This window comes from Salmo salar, chromosome ssa16, assembly GCF_905237065.1.
Source record: "Salmo salar chromosome ssa16, Ssal_v3.1, whole genome shotgun sequence".
Taxonomy (NCBI): Eukaryota; Metazoa; Chordata; class Actinopteri; order Salmoniformes; family Salmonidae; genus Salmo; species Salmo salar.
In genome coordinates, this window is record NC_059457.1 from 27833672 (window position 1) to 27858758 (window position 25087).

The following is a 25087-nucleotide window of genomic DNA, read 5'->3' on the forward strand; positions in this document are numbered from 1 at the left end:
GAGCAAAATATATCTCTGCTCATTGCAAAATGTGTAGAATTGCGAGAAATTAGCTTTAAAGCTGCAAAATGTTCTCTCTGCCAACAAGAGGGGTGTGAAGAGTTTGGGGTCACATGGGTTACGAGGTGGGGGTTTGTTACTATGCCGATAAATGTAATTATCCATCCGGACCTTTGCCACCTACGAAATTTGTGTCACCGGACTTTCTCAAATAGTACTTGAGTACCCCTGCCCTAAGCCAACACCCCAATGCAGATACACAATACAGACATATTTCTTCATTACTAATGATGTAACTATTTTAATTGAAAACCGAGAACATTAATTAATCCAGTTTTGTTGAAGGTACAAAGGACAAGAATCCCATTTATGAGTGGACCATGGCAGAGAGTACACATACCTTTATAGTTTTTACAAGGTTGGCCGTGGTGTTTGCAACCTCTTTGGCAGACTGAACAAAGTGTCTCCTGGCCACAGGGTTGGATGTCTTGGACGAGGCCAGGCGGCAGGCATTGCAAAGAGCTGAGGTATGCTTGGCTACAATCGTCGCTGCGGACAGAACCTAACAAACAGCCAAACACACAAACAAACAACAAACAAAGCAGTATAAACATGGGACATTTCTCTAAAAAGGCATATGGTGAGAAGACGTTTGATGTTCAAATTTACCAAGCAACTATTCGTATAATAGACTAAATATGTCAACAAATGTCCCTGTATGTGTCCCACTACATCGGTCTTCTCACCTGAGAGGGGCTGCTGGCAGGGTCCACCAGGTTTTGACAGGCCATCTGAATAGCCTGGTTGGCCCGGGCAAACTGGATGGGATCCACCAGCCCCTCATGACCCGATTGGCTGTTTGGATCAGACACACCCACCAGGTAGGAGGCCTGCAGTGTGGAGAGAAAGAGAAAAGAGGAATGCCACATAGCTTTAGTTTCTGCTAGGGATAAATATTCTGTTATTAAACATGAACAGAGGGTGAGAGGAATGCTCATGGCTTAGTTTCTGCTTTAGAGACAGCTAACTGCTGTTATTGAACATGAACAGCGGGTAGTAGGAATGCTCATGGCTTAGTTTATGCTTTAGAGACAGCTAGCTGCTGTTATTAAACATGAACAGCGGGTGAGAGGAATGCTCATGGCTTAGTTTCTGCTTTAGAGACAGCTAGCTGCTGTTATTAAACATGAACAGCGGGTGAGAGGAATGCTCATGGCTTAGTTTCTGCTTTAGAGACAGCTAGCTGCTGTTATTAAACATGAACGGAGGTTTAGAGCTGATAGAGACTGTTGGTTGTGTGCCAGACCCAGACCCAGGACTGATAGCAGGAAGGAGTGGGAGGGAGGCTGGAAGCTCCAGGCAGTCCGTCAATGCTAGGTTGGGATCTCACCTGTCCAGCCGCCTCCGTCAACCCACACAGGGCCTTGGACGCCACTCCCACGCAATGCCCAAACGCTGGTACATCGCCCGTCTTACAGTGCTGGGAAATCCCCGCCATGGACTCTCCAAGAACCTGCACATGGGGAAATGGAAATAAACTGTAAGATGACCTCTTCAGCTGTCCATCACATTACATATCACTGCCATTTAAAGTCTATGGTGCATGTGATTGTTTTGTAAGGCTTTACCTTTGAGTTCTCCATGACACTCTCGATGCAGTCAAAGTAGGAGAGCTCACTGACAGGCTCACTGGGGTTGTCCAGCAATCCTCTCACAGCCTGTACACAGAGGGAGAGGGGCTCAACAATAAGGACAGCACAAACTACTTTACCAATCTGATACCCACAGTGTTGGGGCAGTAAAATGTGTGCTATATGAAAAACAAGTCCAACTGTTTTTAATCTGACTGTTTTGAAGCCATGTTAATCTTTAACTTATAGAGGGAAGTCATGTTGCCAAAAATTATTACTTGGTCATTACTTGGAGAAGAAACCACAGATCTGTTAGTTACATAACAGTATCATTAGTGTTACTCAAGGGGTATAAATTAATGGTGACTGTCGTTAAATGTTGAGCAGGCTCTGTTGATGGATGGATAAAGAGAGACAGGTAACAATTTTCAGAGCGGGTGAAGAGGTGGGGACGTGGGCTGAAGGGATTCAAGGCACAGAGGAAGTAAACGACTTGGTCATTATTTCCCATAAAGACAGAGCACTGCAGTGCATACAATAATGTCAATACAGAAACCCACAGCAACATGCATCTCATTCAGACATTAAATATCATCCCATTTCATCCATCATGAATGACATGTACAGGTAAAACATTGCTTTGTCTGAAAAAACAGGAAAAAAACATTTTACATCTAAAATAAACATCATCTAGCCTGAACATAAAAAGGTCTGTATAGTGTTTGGTAAAAAGGCTACCTCCAGTTCTCTCAGAGCGTTGTCACACTCCTTCTGGCCCGGTGCCTGCTGGGTACACAGTGTGATGAGCTGGTTAATACTCTCTGTCACCGTTCTGAAACACAAGGGCAGCAGCACAGGGCTTTTTAGCTCTCACATCTCTTTCCACATGTACACAGAGCACACACTCTCAGCCCTTTACTTTACACACGCATGGCAGAGCCCATTGCCTCCATCTCCCTGTGACAACCTAACACTGCACAGGAGTGTCGAGGCTGCGCTCAGCCTCAGTGATCACAGACAAGCTCCAGCCATGGCTTCCATCCATCTGCCTAATTAAAGAGAGGGAAGTCAGTCAGGCTAAAAGCCCAGTACGGCCAGCTGCCTGCCATGTCTCCAGCAGGAGGGATTCTGCCCTACTATCTCTGTCTACCTCTCAGCCTAGCAGCATGCTGTGAGGAGGGCCATACAACCACAGTCACAGCAGAGATGTTGCAGTACATGGGAATGTACCATGGGTGGCTTTGATTGGAAACTGGATCAGAATGGCTCTGAATATTGAGTATGTTTTTGTTCTAACTGGCTAACTATAGCCACTCCTTACACTCTTACATTGTGCAAACGTAGACCGTCCTTATACTCACTAGCTTGTGACATCCTTACACAATGCCATTCAACTCCATATTGAGTGGCCTCACCTTGCTGCAGCAGCTAACAGGTTCTTGGCGTTAGCTGCTCCAGGATCCACTGACAGGGACTTGGCTGCCAGAAGGAGCTTGCTGGATGCCATGGAGATGTTCTTCAGGTTGCCAATCACTTCGATTTGGTCCTCTTGGCACTACAAAGACAACGTCACGATACAACTCAGCTGTTTCTTCAAGAAACATTTGTTGACATTTTATTCGAGACACCTCTTTCCAGGAAAATGAAACTGTACTTATTGTCACACGGTTACACGTCTATGCTCTCGAATGGCCTATGAAATTGACATCAGGTGAACCGTGTTCCCCACCTCAGACAGCCAATTCCCTTTCAACCGGATTAAGGCCTGTGTGTCATGCTACATCAACTGCACTCTCACACGATCTATCCAAATTAATTAGCAAAATAACCAGAACAAGATCATCAAACATCTCCTTACATCTGACTGTGTTAGTGCTCTCGGGGATAATCATGTACCTACGTGAATTAGATGAAAAGGTCTAATTAACAAATACATCTAAATAGCTTAAGTGCTCAAGTGACAGAAAAAAATTGAAATCACTCAACATTTGACTCCCTCAGAGGCATTTTCATTTTATCCTAAACTGTCTACCAACCGTATAATCAGGCGTTGTAACATTTATCCACATTTGTTTCACAGGGAGACAAATCACATATATGGGGCTGTTGGGATCTTCAACAGTTAATGATACCTACTTGAGTGTGTCCGGCCATCTCAATGCCAGTGTCCAAGAACTCGTCAAAGTCCTCGCTGAATTTCCCAGAAGCCATGGCCAGCTGGCTGCTGGTACCCCGGGAGGAGTGGACCACGTCCCCTGCGGAGTGGTTGAGCTCAGCTGCAGTATGGTTTAGCTCACTCTGAGCCTCCTGGAAGGACTTACTGCATGTAGGGAGCTGGAGACACACAGAAGAGAAACACAACTGTAGGCCTCAGTACTCCTTCTCACTATGAGTACATACTGTAAGTACTCATTATCAGTATAATGTGTAACATTAAAGGCCCAGTCAAGTCAACAACGTGATTGTCGGGGCCTCCCGAGTGGCGCAGCAGATAAGGCACTACATCGCAGTGCTTGAGGTGTCCCTACAGACCCGGGTTCGATCCCAGGCTGGGGAGACCCATGAGGCGGCGCACAATTGGCCTAGCATCGTCCGGGTTAGGGGAGGGTTTGGCCGGCCGGGATGTCCTTGTCCCATCGCGCTCTAGCGACTCCTTGTGGCGGGCCGGGTGCATGCACGCTGACTTCAGTCGCCAGTTGTACGGTGTGTCCTCTGACACATTGGTGTGACTGGCTTCCGGGTTAAGTGAACAGGATGCATGGCTCTTGACCTTTGCCTCTCCCGAGTCTGTACGGGAGTTGCAGCGATGTGACAAGACTGTCACTACCAATTGGATATCACAAAATATTTTTTTCAGTTTTACAAATAAATAAACGTGATTGTCCTGTGTTTGAGGGGTTGGGTTAAATGTGGAAGACACATTTTGGTTGAATGCATTCAGTTGTGAATATAAATTTCCACAATATGAGGTTGGAAGGAAAGGAAAGAGGAAAGCCCATTGTCAGAGACTCCAGTCGACCAAGTCATAGACTGTTTTCTCTGCTACCGCATGGCAAGCGGTACCGGAGCGCCAAGTCTAGGACCAAAAGCCTCCTTAACAGCTTCTACCGCCAAGCCATAAGACTGCTGAACAATTAATCAAATGGCCACTGGACTATTACATTGACCCCCACACTCCATTTGTTTTGTACACTGCTGCTACTCGCGGTTTATTATCTATGCATAGTCACTTCACCCCTACCTACATGTACAAATTACCTCAACTAACCTGTACCCCCGCACACTGACTCGGTACCCATACCCCCTGTATATAGCCTCGTTAATGTTATGTTATTGTGTTACTTTTTATTATTATTTACTTTAGTTTATTTGGTAAATCATTTCTTAACTCTTTCTTGAACTGCACTGTTGGTTAAGGGCTTGTAAGGAAGCATTTCACGGTAAGGTCTACACTTGTTGTATTCGGCGCATGTGACAAATAAAGTTTGATTTGAATAACACTGTGAAATTGTGAAAAATATGATAATGCCCTTTTAGTTTTAAGAGCATTTGAAAAGACCGCTTGACATTTAAGCCTGTTTTGCTGCGATGGTGTTTTGGCCTGCCTGATTAGTTAAAAGACCAATAAGAAAGACCGTTCCAAACCTCTCTGCCAATAACAGCTAGTTTTCAGTTTCCCCCTTCCCACTCAGACCACTCCTAGACAGTCCTAGCAACATTTTTGCTTGAGAAATTTCTCTTCGCTAAGAAGCTATTTTTGTTTCTTTTTGACCATTTTAATTAAAAACAATACTTGAAAACAGGCACTTAATTGTTACCGAGAAATAAATAAAAATGGCTGCAGATCATAATCCATATTGTATTTGGTCTTATGTTTGTTAGAATTTGCCCTGAATAGATGTGAGACATCTGTGTGTTAAGGACAGCATTGCCATGCTCTTCTATAACCCCTTATATTTAGGTTGTGTATAACACATCAACACTCCAAACTGCAGCCTCGCGCATCTGGCAGCAGGACTCACAGTGTCCACCAGCAGTTTCTTGCTGGCCTCTCCGATGCTTCTCAGGGCCATGTCCACATCCTTCTGGCCAGGCAGGCAGTTGACACAGTTATTCAGAGAGTGGGACACTGCCCTGGCCACCTGAAACACAGCACAGATAAGCCTGTCAGTATGCTGATATTACGGATTCTAACAATTTTCCACAGTACTTGGGCACAGCTATGAAAAGGAAAAACATTTCAAATGCAAATCAGCCTACAAGCGGAGAACGACAATCCATGTCACTAATTTATGCTACTGTCACAGACATATGCCAACCAATATGTTTATCTCCCAAAGGGCACTGCTGCAAATAAGCAGTTTTCCGGCAGCTAGCGTTCCTGTGAGAGGATCGCTAAGCAGGAGACAGAGGAAAGAAAATGGCAACACTTAAAGCAGATAATTGTTATGGAGAGTAGCAGTGTTTACAAATCGGTTATCAGCCAGAGAGCAGAGGAGAGGAAAGAGCCTGACAGAAAACACTGTGCTTGGAACACGAACCCAATTGTCTAGGAGTAAGATGTCAATACAGTCAGTCAGCAAGTTCCTCACCTGTGCTAGCCTCTGCTGACTCTCTGCATCGCCTGGGGAGACCAGGGCCTGGTGGGCCTCATGGATGAGCATGGCAGATCCCTCCATGACGTACTGGGCAGAATCCAACATGGCCGCCGCAGATTGGGGTTCCTTGGTGCTGGCCGCCACACCTCTGGCTGCCTGGGCCAATGTCCTTAAGGCCTGGGCCGTCTCCCTGGCAGCTACGCCTACACACAACAGACAGACAGACATGGAAGGAAGTGGAAGTGTTGGAGTTGGAATAACAAAGCTAGTCCAGGAAATAATGATGGAAAACCTGGTGCCAACGTCCCACTGTGCCTCATTATTGTTCTTTAAGATGGAGCTAAACAACCTACTCTGCCTCTGGCTAGCTACATCATGATTTATTCACTAGCCAAACTCCAAGCTGAATCCTACCTCATTTCAATCTCATTATCCCTTCACTAAATATGTCCTTACACAAAAATATGTACACACACACATTCAGGGGTGCAGCTTTAGTGCTCAGAATGAATAGAAAGAGTTGTTGGTAATGTGTAACTGAACAGTAGGAACAGCACGGTGAGCCCAACTTAAAGCACCCCTGTTGTTAAAACAAATGAGTTAGATAGGAGAACGAGGCACCATGTGGGATTGGGGCTTTACTTATTACACACAAAGCAGAGATGAGGAAATGCAGCAAATCGCATCAAATTGCATTATCCAGCCGAGTGGAGCCCATTGCTGATGGAATGTTAAATCTAGTGAAAATAAGATGAATGAGAGAGCGAGAGAGCGAGAGAGAGCGAGAGAGAGCGAGAGAGAGAGAGAGAGAGAAGCACCCTGAGCCACAGCGTGAAGCAGCCCAGCCTGGGAGGGCAGGAGGAGCCATTGTTAGAATACACTATTCAAAAATGTGTCTTTATCAATTCTCCTGAGAGACTAAATGGAGCTAGAATGGAGGCTAAAGAAAATGCCCGGCTTTGCAGCAGAACCCAGTCGGGTTTATTCCTCCCTCATAGGCAATAGTGATAACATCACTAAATCAAGAAATGAATTACACTTGTGCATCTACTAGTTGGAGGGAAAGTGAATGCCTGTCAGGGTTTCTGCTGCCTACTTTATCCTCTTTCACCCCACTTGGTAGAGCTTTACTGGGACCCTTTAGCTGATCGTCTCATAGTATTAGATGATATTAGGAACAGTTTGCACTATCTAACCAAAATCCCAGACACTCAATGAAGTCTGCCTTGAGTTTAGGTAAACATTTCTCTTGTACTGCTCAATCATTTGCAGTGCACTCTCTCTCTGTTTGAACTCCTACCTGTGTAGTGCTCATTGCCCTGGGCAGCACAGGTCAGCAGCTGAGCCATGGAGGAGCCAACAGCCTTGGAGGTACTACCCAGGTCCTGGGCACACTTCTCTAGCTGTAGGGACGACACATGAGCACAATGTCACGCCTTCTCACACATCTGCAGATTTGCTTTGCATGATTGGCGCAAATCACTGTATTCCAAATGCTCTATAATGGATTTGGTTATGCTAATGTACTGACCGATTCCCCAGGAAGTGGTTTGAGCTGCCCATCGTGTGCAGCCATCCTGGCATCTTGAAGCTCACTCCTCAGAGTTTGGACAGCATTGAGGGCATAGTCTATCTCCAGTGGGCCACAGGCTTCATGGGCCTGCAGAAGCACACAGACACAAACCTTTCTCACACAGTCCAGAGGATGTCTGAGCTGTATGAAAACATGACCTTCAGTAGCTGTGGATAGGGGGTTAAAGGACTTACCTTTTGGGTGGCTGTCCGCAACTCAGCTAGGCAGGTGGCCAGGTTCTTGGCACATTGGCCAAGTTGCATCGCTGCAGCCTGGTCTGTCACTGTGGGGACGGTTGACTTTGCAGACGTCACCATCTTACTGCCAGGCTGTAGGAAGCTCTGGCTGGCCATGATGAGCGCTAGCTGGGAACTGAGCTCCTCTGGCTGGGCCTGGTTACTCCTCATCCCCTGGACCAGCTGAGGGATGTGGTCTGCCACTGCCTACAAGTACACATATCATTTGATTAAACCAATGTAATGAAAATCGGCAATATAAATGCTGCCAATATAGCAACCGGCTAGTGATAGTATTGGTTCAATACTGTACAGATGTAGGATCTTAATTTGATCACTCTTTAGTTGCTGAGATTGAAATGCAGATGAGCTTCGTCATTTACATAAATTAACTGAAAACCCATACTAACACACAATTATATTAACCATATTGCACTTTTCATGTAGCCTAATAGCTAATAGCCTAACCACCGATCAAGCAACATTATGGACTAAACTTTCAAATCCTGTTGCTTCAGGATTATTTTGCTATGACAATATAAGTCAAATTAAGATCCTACATCTGTAGGTATTTCATCAGAGTGATCCAAGAGTGATCTTGTTTGCTGTGGGTCAATATTACTGTACCTTGCAGCTGTGTACTAGTTGTTGATGAGAGGCAGTGTTCTTATTGGATGCAGCAGCGTTCTGGGCAGCTGCGATGGTCTGAGTAGCAGCAGCCGCAGCCTGCTTAGCAGCAATCTGTTCCAGAAACAGAGAGATATATTGACAGAGGTTTATTGTGGGTAAATGGCTTACATCAGATAAATAGATGAGGGTAGTGTACTACTTGTATACCGTATCAGATTGAGCTTCTCAAACTAAATAGGGGCAGTCACAAACTAAGCTAAAGAGTTATTTCAGAATTTCCCAGTGGACATCGCCACCTGACAAAAAAGGAAGACTTTTTGTGAAATCCAAGTCATTGAACCTTTCATACTACTGTATTTTGGGACGAGTACCACATTGTCTCAACATGCAATGTTGACAATTCATAAAATACATAAGCACTGTACAATACATGTTTTCTACTTCCATTAATCCACACAGAGGTGACTTCCTTTGAAGTGTAAACAAAATGGAAAGTGGCAAGAGGAAAGACATTCCAAGTTTTGTGGGCGGAAGGATGGAGGATGAAACAAGAACCTGAACAACAATGCTATCTTTGTCCTTGGGAAAACAAACAGACAGCACAACGTAAAACGCTAGAGGAGTGGATGGAGATGAGTGGTAGAGACACAGAGAGAGAGACAGAGAGAGAGACAGAGAGAGAGACACAGAGAGAGACACAGAGAGAGACACAGAGAGAGACACAGAGAGAGACACAGAGAGAGACACAGAGAGAGACACAGAGAGAGACACAGAGAAAGACACAGAGAAAGAGACAGAGAGACAGAGAGAGACACAGAGAGAGACACAGAGAGAGACACAGAGAGAGACACAGAGAGAGACACAGAGAGAGACAGAGAGAGAGACAGAGAGAGAGACAGAGAGAGAGACAGAGAGAGAGACAGAGAGAGAGAGACAGAGAGAGAGACAGAGAGAGAGACAGAGAGAGAGACAGAGAGAGAATTCCTTTCTTGCTGGTGAAACATACAGATTACATTTATTATGCTCCCAAGAGCACAGCATGCTGGGAAGAATACAACACAAATGGCCATGTGTTGAATCCTAAACAGATATAAAGATTTAGGTGATCAGTAGGAGAGATTTCAGCCATATGAATGGGCAGGTGGAGGTGTGCTCTCAGTTAATCTAAACCCATTACATTCTAAATGGTTTTTATTATCTCTGTATCCTGTTTGGGGTGTAACTCATTACTATCACAGGCTACAGAGACAGAGAGAGAGATGTGCATCTATGATAACAAACTGATTCCAGCCTTGGGTTAGTGAGCAGTGGAAGCTCCAAATGAGGGTCTTGTCATTAGGGACTGATAAATACTAAGGGCTAAACCTTTACACTACAATTAACTCATTCACACAACTAATGGACTTCACATCTTCTGCTGCAGGATAATAAATAATGTAGAGAATATGCTAAATATGCCTCATTTGTGCAAATTAATTCAAAATTATTTCAGCCTTTTTCTATGCACTTCCCAAGGCTTGGGGTTGGAGATCCATCCATCTTCACATAGATCTAGGTAGGTCTATCTGACACAGTCTCCTCTTTAATGGTGTGTCATGGTGTTGGATGGACTTCTGGGGTTTGTGAAGAAGGACGAATGCTGATTGCTACAAAACTACAGCAGGACAGGGTCTCAGTGGTAGCACAACGGTTACAATGTGCTGTCATTGTCCCTCCACCCACCTCCAGCCTGTTGACCAGCTTCTTTTTGATGGCGTTTTGAGCTGCAGCGTTCGTGGCAACGCGTAACCCCTCCGCAGCCTCTCTCAGCCTCTGCTGCTGGTCCTCGTTTTCTGGGTACGCTGCAGCCCCCTGTTCACAGACATGCACACACAGACATACACACAAGCACGCAGGCAGAAATGAGAGAGGGTTTGATATTCCCTTTGCCACTGCAGAACTACGATTGTATTTAGTGGCGTTTAGTTGCTTGCAAGCAAAAACACCACTAAATACAATCGTAGTTCTGCAGCGGCAAAGGGAATATCAAAACCTCTCTCATAGTCTCAGTGGCACTCTAAACATTTCCCCAACACTGTGACTGTATATTAAATGCAGAGGCATTAGGCTCTGTCTGTTTTCTGACAGTTTCCAAGGAAACCGTCAGTGCAAGATTCCCATTTCTTCTTTGTAACGGCAGTGGATTCGTGATGAATGTGTCACACGTTTCACTTGCCTGGCGTTTTCACATAGATAATATCCTGCTCATTTATACTTGTCTACAGCGCCATGGGCTTATTAAGAACCATTGGTCCTGCACTTTCATTATTTCAGCTCTAAAGAGACGCAATGGCCCAGACTACAGCAGGAATATCTCCTTTCCATCAAATGATATCACACTAACATGACATATCGTAAACTAAATGGCATACACTATTCCTTCCTAGGATTATAATAAGTACAGTGTAGTGGTCGTCCGTCTTAGTACCTTAGCAGCTTCTACCATCCTGGCTGTGGCATCAGCCAGGAGTTTAGCTGCTGCTAGCAGCTTCTTAGAGTTGTCCACGTCAACCTCAGCCTCAGCGTCTGACCTCATGGCATTGACAAGGTCCGACGTGGCCTGAGCCAGCACCCTGGCCTGACGCACCATCTCCCCTACACACAGTCACAGAGAAAGAGAGCGATCAGAGAGAAAAGAGAGAGACATCAATACCTCCCCACTGTGCTATCACCACAGAAACATGGCCTAGATTATTCTCTGAATGCTGATCCCTCATTGGGCCTCACACAATACACTACACGGCTTCCTTTTCACCTTCTGGTATCGTACTCACAGTATCACAGCACTTTCTCTTTGGCATTCTCCATTCTGGATATTAAAAAATATCTTTCTTTACTCCTTCACAAAAATGCACAGAAAAGGAGGAGACAGCTGCTATAGTGCTGTTTAGAAGCTACCATATTTCCCCAGCCAGCCTATAAAAAAAACACTCGCCTACAGCTAGAAATAACTAGAGAGAAGACTATAAAACACATCTAGGCTACTTTACATCCCACAGTATTTACAGACAAAATGGTCAGTGAAATGGGATCTTTTAAGGATACTTGGCTGAATTACAGCAATTTTTTTTAACAATAATTTATGAAAGTCAGAGTGTTAAAGGGATACTTCGGGACTTTGTCAACGAGGCCCTTTATCTACTTCCCCAGCAGATACCATAGACTTCCAGTCATTGCGCTAACGCTAGGTAGCACTGGCTTACGAAGCTACCTCCAACTTCTGTCATACTGGACACAGAAACATACAAATGATATCCACAGGTTCATCTGACTGGTGAAGTAGATAAAAGGCCTCATTGCCAAAATCTCGATGTATCCCTTTAGCCCTCCAAAAATGTTCAGGTCATATGTTTTCTTTTAAGTTTCAAAGCCCCATTGAACAGTGATTGAGACCAGATTTGAAGCTCTGTAGTGGTTTTCAATGACATGTTTTCTACAACCCCTTGAGGATTGGCTGGGGTTAAGAATTCTTCAGACTCATGGCTGAACCATAACAAATACTTCAGGCTTTGAAAATGTTTCAACAGCAGGGTTTTGAAGGTCAGTTAATATAAACCATAACCTGACAACATCTTTGGTCCCATTCAGTCAAAATACATGGAAACAACCCCAGTGAAAGTCTTGAGAAAAAAAGACAAGAAACACAGGCTAGATACTGGTACCTACTTGAGTGATAATTCTTACTTACTAAGTCCTTGGATAATAGCTACCTAAAGTTTTTAAACTCAAACTGCTGGATGCAAGAACTGGCTAGGAATGTGAAAATGCTTACAAGATTAATCAAAAGAGTGAAAGGTTCTCTCACCACCACCACCAAAATAGTTATCAACCACTTCCCTTCCCTCCGCACTACAACAGTCTCTCCCCTTATCACCCCTACCCGCCCCTCCCCATCCTCTCCCAGAGCTCACCTGCGTCTCCCATGGAGGTGAAGATGCTCTCAGTGACGGTCATGATGGTGTCTGTGGCCTGGTCGTAGCGTCCGATGGGCTCACCACAGCTGGCATAGTGGCGTACGTGCTGCAGCAGGTCACTGAGTGCCTGGCTCACCGTGTTGGCCGCGGCACCCACCTGCTTCAGCAGCTCACCTTCGTCTGTGGCTGCCAGACAGGCCTTGACACAGCTCTCCACCGAGCGGTCCACCAGCTTCCCTGCCTCAACCAGCTGCTCCTGGCACACCGGGGAACTGATGGTGGGGCTCACCACCTGGACGAACAAAGTCCACAGTCAACCTCTAGTGGCCACTCTCAAAATACAACACATTCTGAGATGCTAGGCCTAGGGCAGTGGTCAACAACCTTTGAGTCAAGATCACTTTCGGAGTCAAAATGCAAGCCAAGATATATCACTCAGATAATTAAAAAAATAAAAAGCCTATGCAACATTAACCTATTAAAAACAGTTCTGTAGCAATGAGGTTTGTGCAGTAGGCTATATGCTCAATACATTATCACTACATATTGGCAATGGTTGAATTGCCATGCCATTGCATTGCTGTTCTTCTTAGACCATTTATAAATTATATTTCAAAACTTATATGATCACACCAATAATAGATCAGTTGTTGTATTACTTGTGAGGCACAGCTGAGTGAGCATACATTTAAATCATTTGCTTTTTGATTTATTTAACTGGGCTTGTTCCTGCAATGCATCTGATGGTGACTCTCAGCAGAGGGAGAGAGCAGCAGAGGGTCCGCCTCTCAACGTCACTCTGCTCTCCCTCCCTCCGCTGAGACTGATATTACTCAATATAAAAAAAGACCCAAGCTGCTAATAATAACAACGTAAGCCTATCGATACACTTTCCTACTCATTCATTGCAGCGCTGGTTGTAGCACATCTTAAACATTAACTAACCCATAGAAACAGCAGCTTTTCTCTCTAGCCATGGTTGAAAAAGTTAAAAAATGTCACTGTTTCAACTTTGCTGTGAGCTTGAGGAAGCTGCAGACTGTAATCTGGTGTATCAGATTGGCTAGTGGTAGACCAATAGGTGCACTGATTTGCTCTCCGGGCCCACAAGGAAGGCAGAATTAATTATCTTCAGACATGAAATGGATCAAAATGGGAACACTTCGCCTACCCGGTAGCTGAATATGGTGCACCTACCACCAACAGCGCGAGACGAAATAGGAATGCCAGGCTTTATCGTTGGGTTTCTTAAAGAAATGTTTGGTGAGCAATTAGGAATGCTTTGGAGGTCGATCGCGATCAAGCGGTTGTTGACCACTGGCCTCGGGACACATTTAGGTGTGTACAAGACTGATAATGCTATTCTTGACATAACTAATTTAGAATAGGGTATAGTCTGTGCCGGAAATCAAGAGATAGAACAAACAGCCATTTCAGTTCAGTAAGCCAGCTCTTCTCCTATCACCAGTCCTTGTCCTGAGCTGTCCTCCATGGCTACAGGAGACAGGGAACAGGGGTGTGGGCGTCAGTTGGAGCAGTACCTTGGTGCAGGCCACCAACTGTGAAGTGGACAGGGCACACCGAGTAGCTGCTGCAATCACTCGGTTCTGCAGCACCGTGTCCTCTGCCACTTGGGCCACGTTCTTGGCCTTGAGAACCATCATGGCAGCTGCATTGGCCACTGCTTTGGCCAGGCTCATCAGAATGTCCTGAAACACATTCATCACCTTCACTCACTGAGCCACAGCAGAGCTAAGAAAACGTGACTGGACGGACTGAATAAGGACATTTCCATTATGTGGTCTCAACTCTGGTAGCTATACAGCTGTATAGTCAGTATGCAGAAACAGTAGAAATACAGGCATTCTCTAGTGAGGGATTTGCTGTCCACTCAATTACAATAGCTAAAGAAAACAAAGCCTGATACCGTTACATAAGTGTGTGTGCAGCTTTAAACAGGAACTGGGAACATGCGTGTTTTCCTGTTTGGAGGCGGAACTATAGAAACAGTGAGTAAAGTGCAGTCCAACCTGGAACCTCTCGTCAGTCTCGCCCTCCCCCATGTGACGCAGCAGGTCCCCGCTGGCCTGGCCTATACTTCCTGCTGCAGTCAGCACCGTCTGTCTGGGCTGCATGGGAGAGGATGACATCACCACATTCACAACACTGACCCCACCGCGGCACCACAGACCAATCACAGCACTTGGCTGCTCTCAGACACAGTTCACATCACAAATCAAAACAGCTCCCAATGATTATATCTACAGGACACATAATTATTGTGTCCTTCAACTGTTTTAAAAAACATACTATAGAAACAGACTAGTGGATTTGTTAAAAAGGCAGTACACATCAATACATGTGTATAAGGAGAATAGAACAGATGTGATGGGTAGAACAGTGCTGTGTTGTGTCTGTACCTCTCCAGCCGCTGGCTCAACAGACCTGAGCAGGTCAGAGACGGCCCCTGTCAGGGTCCTGGCAGCTCCCATCAGGTTCTGCCCGCTGCCCACCTGGTCCTCCACCAGCGCTGCCAGCAGCTTCACCCCCCTAGACATCTCTGTCAGGTTGGAGGAGATGGTGGTGATAGCACAGCCCACCGCTGTGTAGTCTGTGTCTGTGGGGTCACCTAGGGAAGAGAGAAAGTCCTTATTAACCCTTTCCAGTGCCTTCTGCTCTACCTCTGACACAGTCTCTTCTCTCTCAGCCCAAACTACAATCAGCAACCTGGGTGGTGTTATAATACACACATCCGTGTCACGATCATAATGAAAACACATTGGATATGGTACAGCGGAGATAAGTACAGAGAAAGAGAGACGTGATAGTTATTTGTGGAGAGGTAAAAGGTTCTACTGGATGATAACAGGGAGCCTCAGTGCCATCCAACAGATGAAAACGTATCGAACAGCTGGCAGGGAGCAGTGTGGAGCAGAATGGCACAGCTCCAGCCAGGAGGCAGGGAGAGGCTGCCAGCCAGTTCAGATTCAAGACAACACGCTAACTATTTATTCCATCAATGGAAAAATGTATTATGGCAAATGGTAAATGCTCCATTATGTAAAGGGAACTCAGAGCCCCTCCTCTCTGGGCGCTCCACATTGGCTAGGAAAATGTGTGTATTGATTCTATCCCTATGGGTTTTGCCCTTGAAGATGAGCGCCTATTCTTTTTTTCTCTCAAGCTAGGACTAGAGGCCTTTGTAAGAAAAGGATTCCAGTGCAAAAATAACAGAAAACTCAACATGTCAGTAGGTAACCTCATGCACTCACCTGCTGTAAGATTGACCACAGATGCCGTTCCAGCGGTTATGGCATCTACTTGAGAGTGGATTTCATGTTTGGACTCATCCACTTTGTTCTGAACCCAAACTCTGGACGCCTTTCAGGAGAGGGAGAAGGATGGGTGTTGGCTTTCATCACAGTGGGAGATTTTCAACCCAGATAAACTTTACTATCAGTGATTAAAGGACTGGGCTTCTTCACAATTCCTACAGCTTTTGAAGCACCAGTCTCGAGCTTTAAAGTACATCTTCCATATTTACAGTCAATTTCCACCACCTAATTACACATGGGAGTTCAAATGGACTTAAAAAAAAAAAAACTCTGAGCTTCTCTACACTTAGCAAATCAACAGAGGGAAAACGCCAAAATTGCATCTAAAAAAAAAATATACATTCAATGGGATTAATAATTTAATATATTTTCCAAAAACACACTCAAATAACAAATTAATCTTCACTGACCAGGATGCATGGACCAAAACGTTCTGAGTCTTGAATGGTGAGATTTAGTGGCTGTTGTGTATAAAGGGATTAGTCTTGTAAATGGAGGTGGGAACTCACCATGTCCTGGCCCAGTGGAGGCAGGTTATCTACCTCCCCCAGATCAGCCTGGGCCTGCTGCACCGCCTGCATACTGGTGTTAATGGTCCCCATCAGGGCCTGCTGGGCCAAGCTCTGACAATACATACAGTTGAAGTTGGAAGTTTACATACACCTTAGCCAAATACATTTCAACTCAGTTTTTCACAATTCCTGACATTTAATCCTGGTAAAAATTCCCTGTTTTAGGTCAGTTAGGATCACCACTTTATTTTAAGAATGTGAAATGTCAGAATAATAGTGGAGAGAATGATTTATTTCAGCTTTGATTTCTTTCATCACATTCCAAGTGGGTCAGAAGTTCTCACACACTCAATTAGTATTTGGTAGCATTCACTTTAAATTGTTTAACTTGTGTCAAACGTTTCGGGTAGCCTTTCACAAGCTTCCCACAATAAGTTGGGTGAATTCTGGCCCATTCCTCCTGACAGAGCTGATGTAACAGTGTCAGGTTTGTAGGCCTCCTTACATGCACACACTTTTTCAGTTCTGCTCACACATTTTATATAGGATTGAGGTCAGGGCTTTGTGATGGCCACTCCAAAACCTTGACTTTGTTGTCCTTAAGCCATTTTGCCACAACTTTGGAAGTATGCTTGGGGTCATTGTCCATTTGGAAGACCGATTTGCGACCAAGATTTAACTTCCTGACTGATGTCTTGAGATGTTGCTTCAATATATCCACATAATTTTCCTCCCTCATGTTACCATCTATTTTGTGAAGTGCACCAGTCCCTCCTGCAGCAAAGCACCCCAACAACATGATGCTGCCACCCCCATGCTTCACAGTTGGGATGGTGTTCTTCGGCTTGCAAGCATCTCCCTTTTTCCTCTAAACATAACAATGGTCATTATGGCCAAACAGTTATATTTTCGTTTCATCAGACCAGAGGACATTTCTACAAAAAGTATGATCTTTGTCCCCATGTGCAGTTGCAAACCGTAGCCTGGCTTTTTTATGGTGGTTTTGGAGCAGAGGCTTCTTCCTTGCTGAGGTGTTGTTCTAGGATTGATTTGCACTTTTCGCACCAAAGTACGTTCATCTCTAGGAGACAGAACGCGTCTCCTTCCTGAGCAGTATGACGGCTGCGTGGTCCCATCGTGTTTATACTTGCGTACTACTGTTTGCACAGATGAACGTGGTACCTTCAGGCATTTGGAAATTGCTCCCAAGGATGAACCAGACTTGTGAAGGTCTACAATTTATTTTCTGAGGTCTTGGCTGATTTCTTTTGATTTTACCATGATGTCAAGCAAAGAGGTACTGAGTTTGAAGGTAGGCCTTGAAATACATCCACAGGTACACCTCCAATTGACTCAAATGATTTCAGAAGCTTCTAAAGCCATGACATAATTTTCTGGAATTTTCCAAGCTGTTTAAAAGCACAGCCAACTTAGTGTATGTGAACCTCTGACCCTCTGGAATTGTGATACAGAGAATTATAAGTGAAATAATCTGTCTGTAAACAATTGTTGGAAAAACTACATGTGTCATGCACAAAGTAGATGTCCTAACCTACTTGCCAAAACTATAGTTTGTTAACAACAAATTTGTGGAGTGGTTGAAAAACAATTTTAATGACTCCAATCTAAGCACATGGAAACTTCCGACTTGTACACACAGAACGTACAGATTTTTATACACAAACATCGTAGATAGTGATGGTGTAAGCAAGGTTCTCTGCACATCACTGCTCCTACTGTGTGTCATTGGCATGGTTGCCAGGGGCATGCTCACCAGTGGGGGCATGTGTCCTCTGTGCATCTGCCCTGTGGTGATCTGCTGCTGGGCAGAGGGCATGGTGCCCATGTTGAAAGTGTTGTCAGGGCCGCCGATGGACCCAGAGCGGATGATACCTGGCAGTGCTACCGAACCATGCTCCACACGACCCACCCTGTTGAACTGCTGCTGTAGGATGGTGGACCTGGATGAGGGAAGGAGGGAGAGAGAGATGGAAAGAGAGAGAGAGATGGAAAGAGAGAGAGAGATGGAAAGAGATGGAAAGAGAGAGAGAGAGAGAGAGATGGAAAGAGAGAGAGAGAGAGAGAGAGAGAAAGAAAGAAAGATGGAAAGAGAAAGAGAAAAAGAGAGAAAGAGAGAGAGAGAGAGATTCGGACCTTTACAGGACAACCTCTGACAAGGTCGAAGTCGATGCTCAGTATTTTCTCCCTAACAATGGGACAGTAGTACCAAAACCATTATAGTGAGTTAGAGACGATAGGCACTGAAAGACATGAAAAGTGCTGTTTTCCTGCCCTTGTAAACAGATGCCACACTCACTATTGGTTAATTACTGCTTATTTTGAGAGGCAGCAATTATGTTCTGTGCTGAGAACAAAAACATGAGTCCATTGGCACCTAAACAGCAGGGAGTGATATGATACCCAGTGTCTATCACAGCAGGATCCGCTATGAGACAAGCAGGTTTCCAATAACAACCGGTGTCTGGATTCGGCATAACAGGACAAGAGTCCATCTGTATTATGGAGTCTTTAGGAGTCTGGCTGCAGGCCAGGAGGAAAACTAGGCAACTGGGATCAAAAAAAATAAATGACAAATACTTCCAAGAACACAATATCTTAATGAATGTCTTCCTGATGATTTCTTTTTTTGGGCAGAATAATATAACCGTCTTGCCCTGGGGTCTTTTTCTTATGGAGGTTAGGAATAATGAAAAGCTAACATTTCTTATTTAACTAGGCAAGTCAGTTAAGAACAAATTCCTATTTTACAATGACGGCCTACCCTGGCCAAACCCTAACCCAGATGACACTGGGCCAATTGTGCGCCGCCCTAAGGGACTCCCAATCACGGCCAGTTGTGATACAGCCCGGGATCGAACCAGGGTCTGTAGTGACACCTCTCGCACTACGATGCAGTTGCGCCACTCGGGAGTACCAGGAGAGTTAATACATTCCTGAAGGAGAGGGACAGAGGGAATTCTAGGATAGTGTTTCAGAGAACACATTAATCTCACATATACTATACAGTACGTTATAGGTAAATTCAGTTTAACTCCTTTTGTGTTCTTTTTCTCAGGGGTGTAATGCAGGGCAGGCAGAAATGTGATTATATGCCACAATTAAACTAAGGTTTACATTCACATGAGGAACTAGCCTGTAGTCTCTGAATATGGCTGGTCAGCATTCTCAAAGTAAATAGGAATGCACCCTATTAAGACCATTTAGCATGTGCATTATGAACCTTTCTTACTTCTTTGGAGAGACTGATTCCTCCAGCATGGTGGACTCCTCATCTCCCTCCAAGCCAAAACGATCCTTACTCTGCTTCTGTGGAAGGGATATCAAAAGGTGTCATAATAAAGAAAATAAAGTACTTGGGAAGTGTCATTTCTGGTTTGGTCATGACTTACCTTTTTGAGGATGATGTCGATGTATCCTGCAATTAGCTGAGAGATCTGTTCCCCCTCTGTGGTCTGAACAGAGTAGTAACTCTCCTGGTACTCCCCAAAGTCCTGCAGGGTACAAGCAGATAGTCAGGAGAGATACTGAAGTTACAGCACAGGTCCACCTGGTAATACCGCTAGGAAATGGAGAAGTGTGTGTATGTCGTATGGGGAGTACAGCAGCTTTCTCAGAGGTCAAGGTTGAACCAGGGCCTTCTACTTTCACATGCCACAGCTCTTTGCCATGCTGTGCTCTAAGTTCACAAAGTGTATTTCCATCCACACAAGCACAGAAAGATGTGGGAGTACTGAGAAAGAAGCTTTGAATGGACTAAAGGTATGTCGGCAATACCTTTACCATTCCTTCTCCTAATGAACAGACAAACGTTGACTACCTTTCGCTACGATTTTGCAGTCCTCAAAGAGCTGATTAAATATGAGAAATACACATTTTAAATATCAATATCACACACTTCAAAGGCTGCCTATGTGAGACAGCAAAGTAATATATCATTCAAATCAATGTTGGCAAATGTACCTTTGAGTATGTTGCACTTCTTATTAATCTTTAAATGGGTTATTCAGTTGAGTGAAGTCTGGCTTAATAAAGCGAGACGAAACAAAAAACAGCAATGTTGACAACAAACAAAATACTAAATTGAAAAAGCACTCAAATGAATAAAACATCCAAGTGCTTCACATTCTTCCAGTAAAATCACTTGTATATATACACAGTCTAATATATACAAGAAGTGCTTATTGACAAGAAAACACAATAACACTGTGGATTAGAAGTAGTAACAACAACACATACTATTTAGCAGTTATTTATGTTGCTATATGGAGATGGGAGGAACAGAAGAGAGGTCAAGAGAGTGGAATGTGTTCCTGTGAATGTGGGATTGGAGTAGACGGAGGGCAGGTCATACCAGGGTGAAGCTCTTGGGAGAAGCAGCCCATCTCTTCACCGTGGTCAGGGGCCACTCCTGAACCACGTCTTTAGTCTTCTCTTCTACCCGCATCACCGACTCTTTGGTTATCCCCAGTAACCGAGGGACCAGTTTATTCTTGCTTTTCATCTTTTCCTAACAGACAAGACATAAGACAATATTTTCATAGGTGTCAAACACCTACACAGATGATTCACTGGGGGCATCTCTTTATTCAGAGAAATTAAAACCGCAGCAGAGCAGCACTGCGTGCCATAGATAGCACACATGCTCTGTTCTGTTTGTCTGTCCTGAGTCAGGAGCCCCAGTGGAGGAGGGTTGATGGGGAGTGACCTTGCAGAGTTCAGGCTTGTTTAACCGGGGCTCCCTGCTGTTTTGCTGAACAGGCCATTCCCAGTCCCTCCTTCCTCAGGCCTCTGTTGCTAGGGGTGCCTCAGCCTGGCTGTCAGTTCGTCAGGATGGAGCTTCCACCAGCAGCAGCACATTGACTCTGCCTGGCTCTAGTGCCCTCCTCCTCTCTGCCCAAACACAATCCATTATGCCTCACTTCAGAGCATAAGCCGACTGTTGGCTCCACTCCAGCAATGCTGAACACTACGCACAATTAACGGTTAGGGGACAGGGGAGTTGAAAAATACCTTTTCACGTCTCCAGGCAAATATTTTCATTGTCAGGTTCTAAAAGTATAGCTCCTTGACAGGAACAAGGCAACAGCTTTAGAGCAACTTGTACAGACTCATTGTTTTTCATCCAAGGGCAGATAACATTATGTTGATTATCATGGTAGCTATGTTTAGAGAACCATTCCAATTGTTCATTGTCTTTGCTTACTCAAGAAGTTGTTCACAGTGTATTCAACTCAGGAAGTCAGATTTTGGAATCTGAATTGGTTTGACATGCTAGAGATAGTATCTTAAATCTGTAACCTTTTATTTCAGACATAGCAGGTGGGTGAGGTTTTGAAACATCTTCTGGTCTGGGACTCACAGCACAGGTGAACTGTCAGAGAGGTTTTATTGGCTGTAGTCCCACCATCACAGACAGGCTAAATTCCTTCCATATCATATTTAGGAGCCTTACAGTTATGAAAAGCTTGTTCTGGAAGCACTGAGCTGGTTTAAGAGTGACACATAACAAATGAAAGGTTGCAATAAACTTCCAAATTGTGCATTACCTACAGTATATCTATGTTTTTGGCTGTGGTTGCTGTGTGAGAGAGTGCTGCTAAAATGAATTATTTATCATGCTCTTAAAACCCCCAACTCCCTCTCCTCACCTCTCTCTCTCACCCACTCTCTTTCGATCTCTCTCTCACTCTCTTTCGCTCGCATACACACAGCTCTCAAGGCTAATCTTTAACTTGCAGTCAGCTGTATTTACATTGTAAATCCTTCAGTTTACTTTCTGTTGGAGAACACAATCCTCTCGTCTTATAACTTACCTTCACCAGGAAGAAGGAGACCCCATATGTCGGAAGGGACCTTGCTAGTTTCGCATACTTCACTTTAGACTCAATCTCTGTCATTTCTCCACAGGATTTGTGATCCTGCGGGTCAGAAGGAAATAGGTGCAGCAATATGAACTTTTCAGAGACTTAAAATTTTCAAATGTTCTGAATATTAGTGATTTTAATTCAGCTTTTTTTATTTCCCTTTGATAACATATAAATCCATACGCATACAACATACTGAGCAATACTGAACATACCACAAATATTTTCTTCTCCGACCCTCTCTGCTTGATGTACTCTTTGGGTAGAAACTCCTTCAGGCTATGGAGATCAATCACATTTTACAAGTTTACACTCATGAGGCATTTCTCTTTCCAAAACATGCTTTCAAACTTGGTCATTCTTACCTCAGCACCTACATATTTCAAGTGTTAACATTATTGTATGCACTCAAATGGGTATCCCAAAGAGAAGGATTTCATCTAAACTAGGATGGGAGGATTGAGACAGAGTGTCTAAAAGAATAGTAGTGTTGGAAAGTACAGTATAGTGTTGTTGTTAATGATATCTGATAAGAGGACTTACTCTAAGAATCCAGGCTTGTGTTTGTGTTCGACATGGGGTCCAAACTGGATCTGAGCCTGAATTCCAGCAAACTCACAGGCTTTATCAAACGAAACAGGGTGGGATCCGTTCAGTATATCATCTCTGGCCTAGAGGAGAGAAGGAGACAGAAGAGAGAAAAGAAAGAGTGTCTAAGTGGAGTTCAAGCTAGACAGTAATGCAGCTTTTTCTGTTTTGAAAGTTGCTTCAGAGAAGAGTGCCTGCTAGGTGAAAAAAATGTAAACCATCAGCAGGGATACAACATAAACACTTTACTTAGATGAATGGACTCAGAGGAGCCAAACAAGATTAGTTTGTAGCAATCCAAGACAATCCAAGACAATCGCTAACATATGAAATGTAACAGCCTCAACCACTCATCATTACAGTCAGTGGTGATATATTAACAGAAACAAAGACGTCAATAAACATGCACATTTCTCAGAATATTGCATCAACATTGCAGAGGCATCCACAATGTGTCATTAATAAACTGCTTTGAAAATTAAAGAGCAACTTTCACTGAGTGGTTTTTAATTATTACAATATGAACAAATTATATACAAAACATACTGCAGGCCTAAATAAAGTCCAAATGAATACGTATTGCCAGGCCTCAATAATGCTTGATAGCAACCATGTAGCAACCTGTCCGGCCATAACAGGAATGACTGTTTCGATACACTTCCATCAAGGCTTCAGTTGGAATATACAGTACCATTTTGCACCAATAATCTAAGATATCTGTTATATTTAAATGTCTTGTCCATCAAAGCATTAGCATGGGGCCTGTGTTTCCTCATGGGGCCTGTCAGTTATGTCTTTCTGTGTGTGTGTGTGTGTGTGTGTGTGTGTGTGTGTGTGTGTGTGTGTGTGTGTGTGTGTGTGTGTGTGTGTGTGTCGCTCTCACTCACTCGCTCTCAATTCAATTTAAGGGCTTTATTGGCATGGGAAACATATGTTAACATTGCCAAAGCAAGTGAAGTAGATAATAAACAAAAGTGAAATAAACAATAAAAATGAACAGTAAACATTACACTCACAAAATACATTTCAAATATCATATTATGTCAATATACAGTGTTGTAACGATGTGCAAATAGTTAAAGTACAAAAGGGAAAATAAATAAACATAAACATGGGTTCTATTTACAATGGTGTTTGTTCTTCACTGGTTGACCTTTTCTTGTGCCAACAGGTCACAAATATTGCTGCTGTGATGGAACACTGATATTTCACCCAGTAGATATGGGAGTTTATCAAAATTGGGTTTGTTTTCTAATTCTTTGTGGATCTGTGTAATCTGTGGGAAATATGTCTCTCTAATATGGTCATAAATTTGGCAGGAGGTTAGGAAGTGCAGATCAGTTTCCACCTCATTTTTCTCAATAGCAAGGCTATGCTCACTGAGTCTGTACATAGTCAAAGCTTTCCTTACATTTGGGTCAGTCACAGTGGTCAGGTATTCTGCCACTGTGTACTAGAGCCAAATAGCATTCTAGTTTTCTCCGTTTTTTTGTTAATCCTTTCCAATGTGTCAAGTAATTCTCTTTTTGTTTTCTTATGATTTGGTTGGGTCTAATTGTGTTGCTGTCCTGGGGCTCTGTGGGGTCTGTTTGTGTTTGTGAACAGAGCCCCAGGACCATCTTGTGTAGGGTACTCTTCTCTGTAGGTGATGGCTTTGTTATGGAAGGTTTGGGAATCGGTTCCTTTTAGGTGGTTGTAGAATTTAACGTCTCTTTTCTGGATTTTGATAATTAGTGTGTATCGGCCTAATTCTGCTCTCTCTCCCTGGCTCTTGCTCTCTCTCTCACTGGCTCCCTCTCCCTCGGTGGCTCCCTCTCCCTCGGTGGCTCTCGCTGGCTCTCTCTCTCACTGGCTCCCTCTCCCTCGGTGGCTCCCTCTCCCTCGGTGGCTCTCGCTGGCTCTCTCTCTCACTGGCTCCCTCTCCCTCGGTGGCTCCCTCTCCCTCGGTGGCTCTCGCTGGCTCTCTCTCTCACTGGCTCTCCGTGGCCCGCTCTCTCCGTCGCTCTCTCTGTGGCTCTCTCTCTCCGTGGCTCTCTCTCTCGTGATCCGTATGGGTGGAGCTATCTGTTCTATAGCATTGAGCCAATAGCCACCAGACCCCATTCAAATGATGATTACATTTTGTTGCATAATAGTATTTATTTTT

The 25087-nt window shown here is 44.2% G+C and overlaps 1 protein-coding gene across 1 annotated transcript in view; it reads right to left on the reverse strand.

Moving 5' to 3' along the window:
• The window catches only part of LOC106573504 (talin-2), a 140904-nt gene that overhangs the window by 32164 nt on the left and 83653 nt on the right, over window positions 1-25087 (reverse strand). Inside the window, 28 exon segments of the mRNA XM_045697137.1 lie at window positions 401-562; window positions 747-890; window positions 1391-1513; window positions 1629-1718; window positions 2370-2463; window positions 3047-3186; window positions 3768-3965; window positions 5654-5773; window positions 6224-6432; window positions 7530-7632; window positions 7761-7889; window positions 7997-8245; window positions 8666-8779; window positions 10391-10519; window positions 11136-11302; window positions 12619-12913; window positions 14163-14330; window positions 14652-14750; window positions 15042-15250; window positions 15894-16002; window positions 16466-16579; window positions 18243-18429; window positions 19719-19795; window positions 19879-19980; window positions 20841-20996; window positions 22303-22407; window positions 22569-22632; window positions 22897-23024. Of these exon segments, the coding sequence (XP_045553093.1) occupies window positions 401-562; window positions 747-890; window positions 1391-1513; window positions 1629-1718; window positions 2370-2463; window positions 3047-3186; window positions 3768-3965; window positions 5654-5773; window positions 6224-6432; window positions 7530-7632; window positions 7761-7889; window positions 7997-8245; window positions 8666-8779; window positions 10391-10519; window positions 11136-11302; window positions 12619-12913; window positions 14163-14330; window positions 14652-14750; window positions 15042-15250; window positions 15894-16002; window positions 16466-16579; window positions 18243-18429; window positions 19719-19795; window positions 19879-19980; window positions 20841-20996; window positions 22303-22407; window positions 22569-22632; window positions 22897-23024 (3984 nt within the window).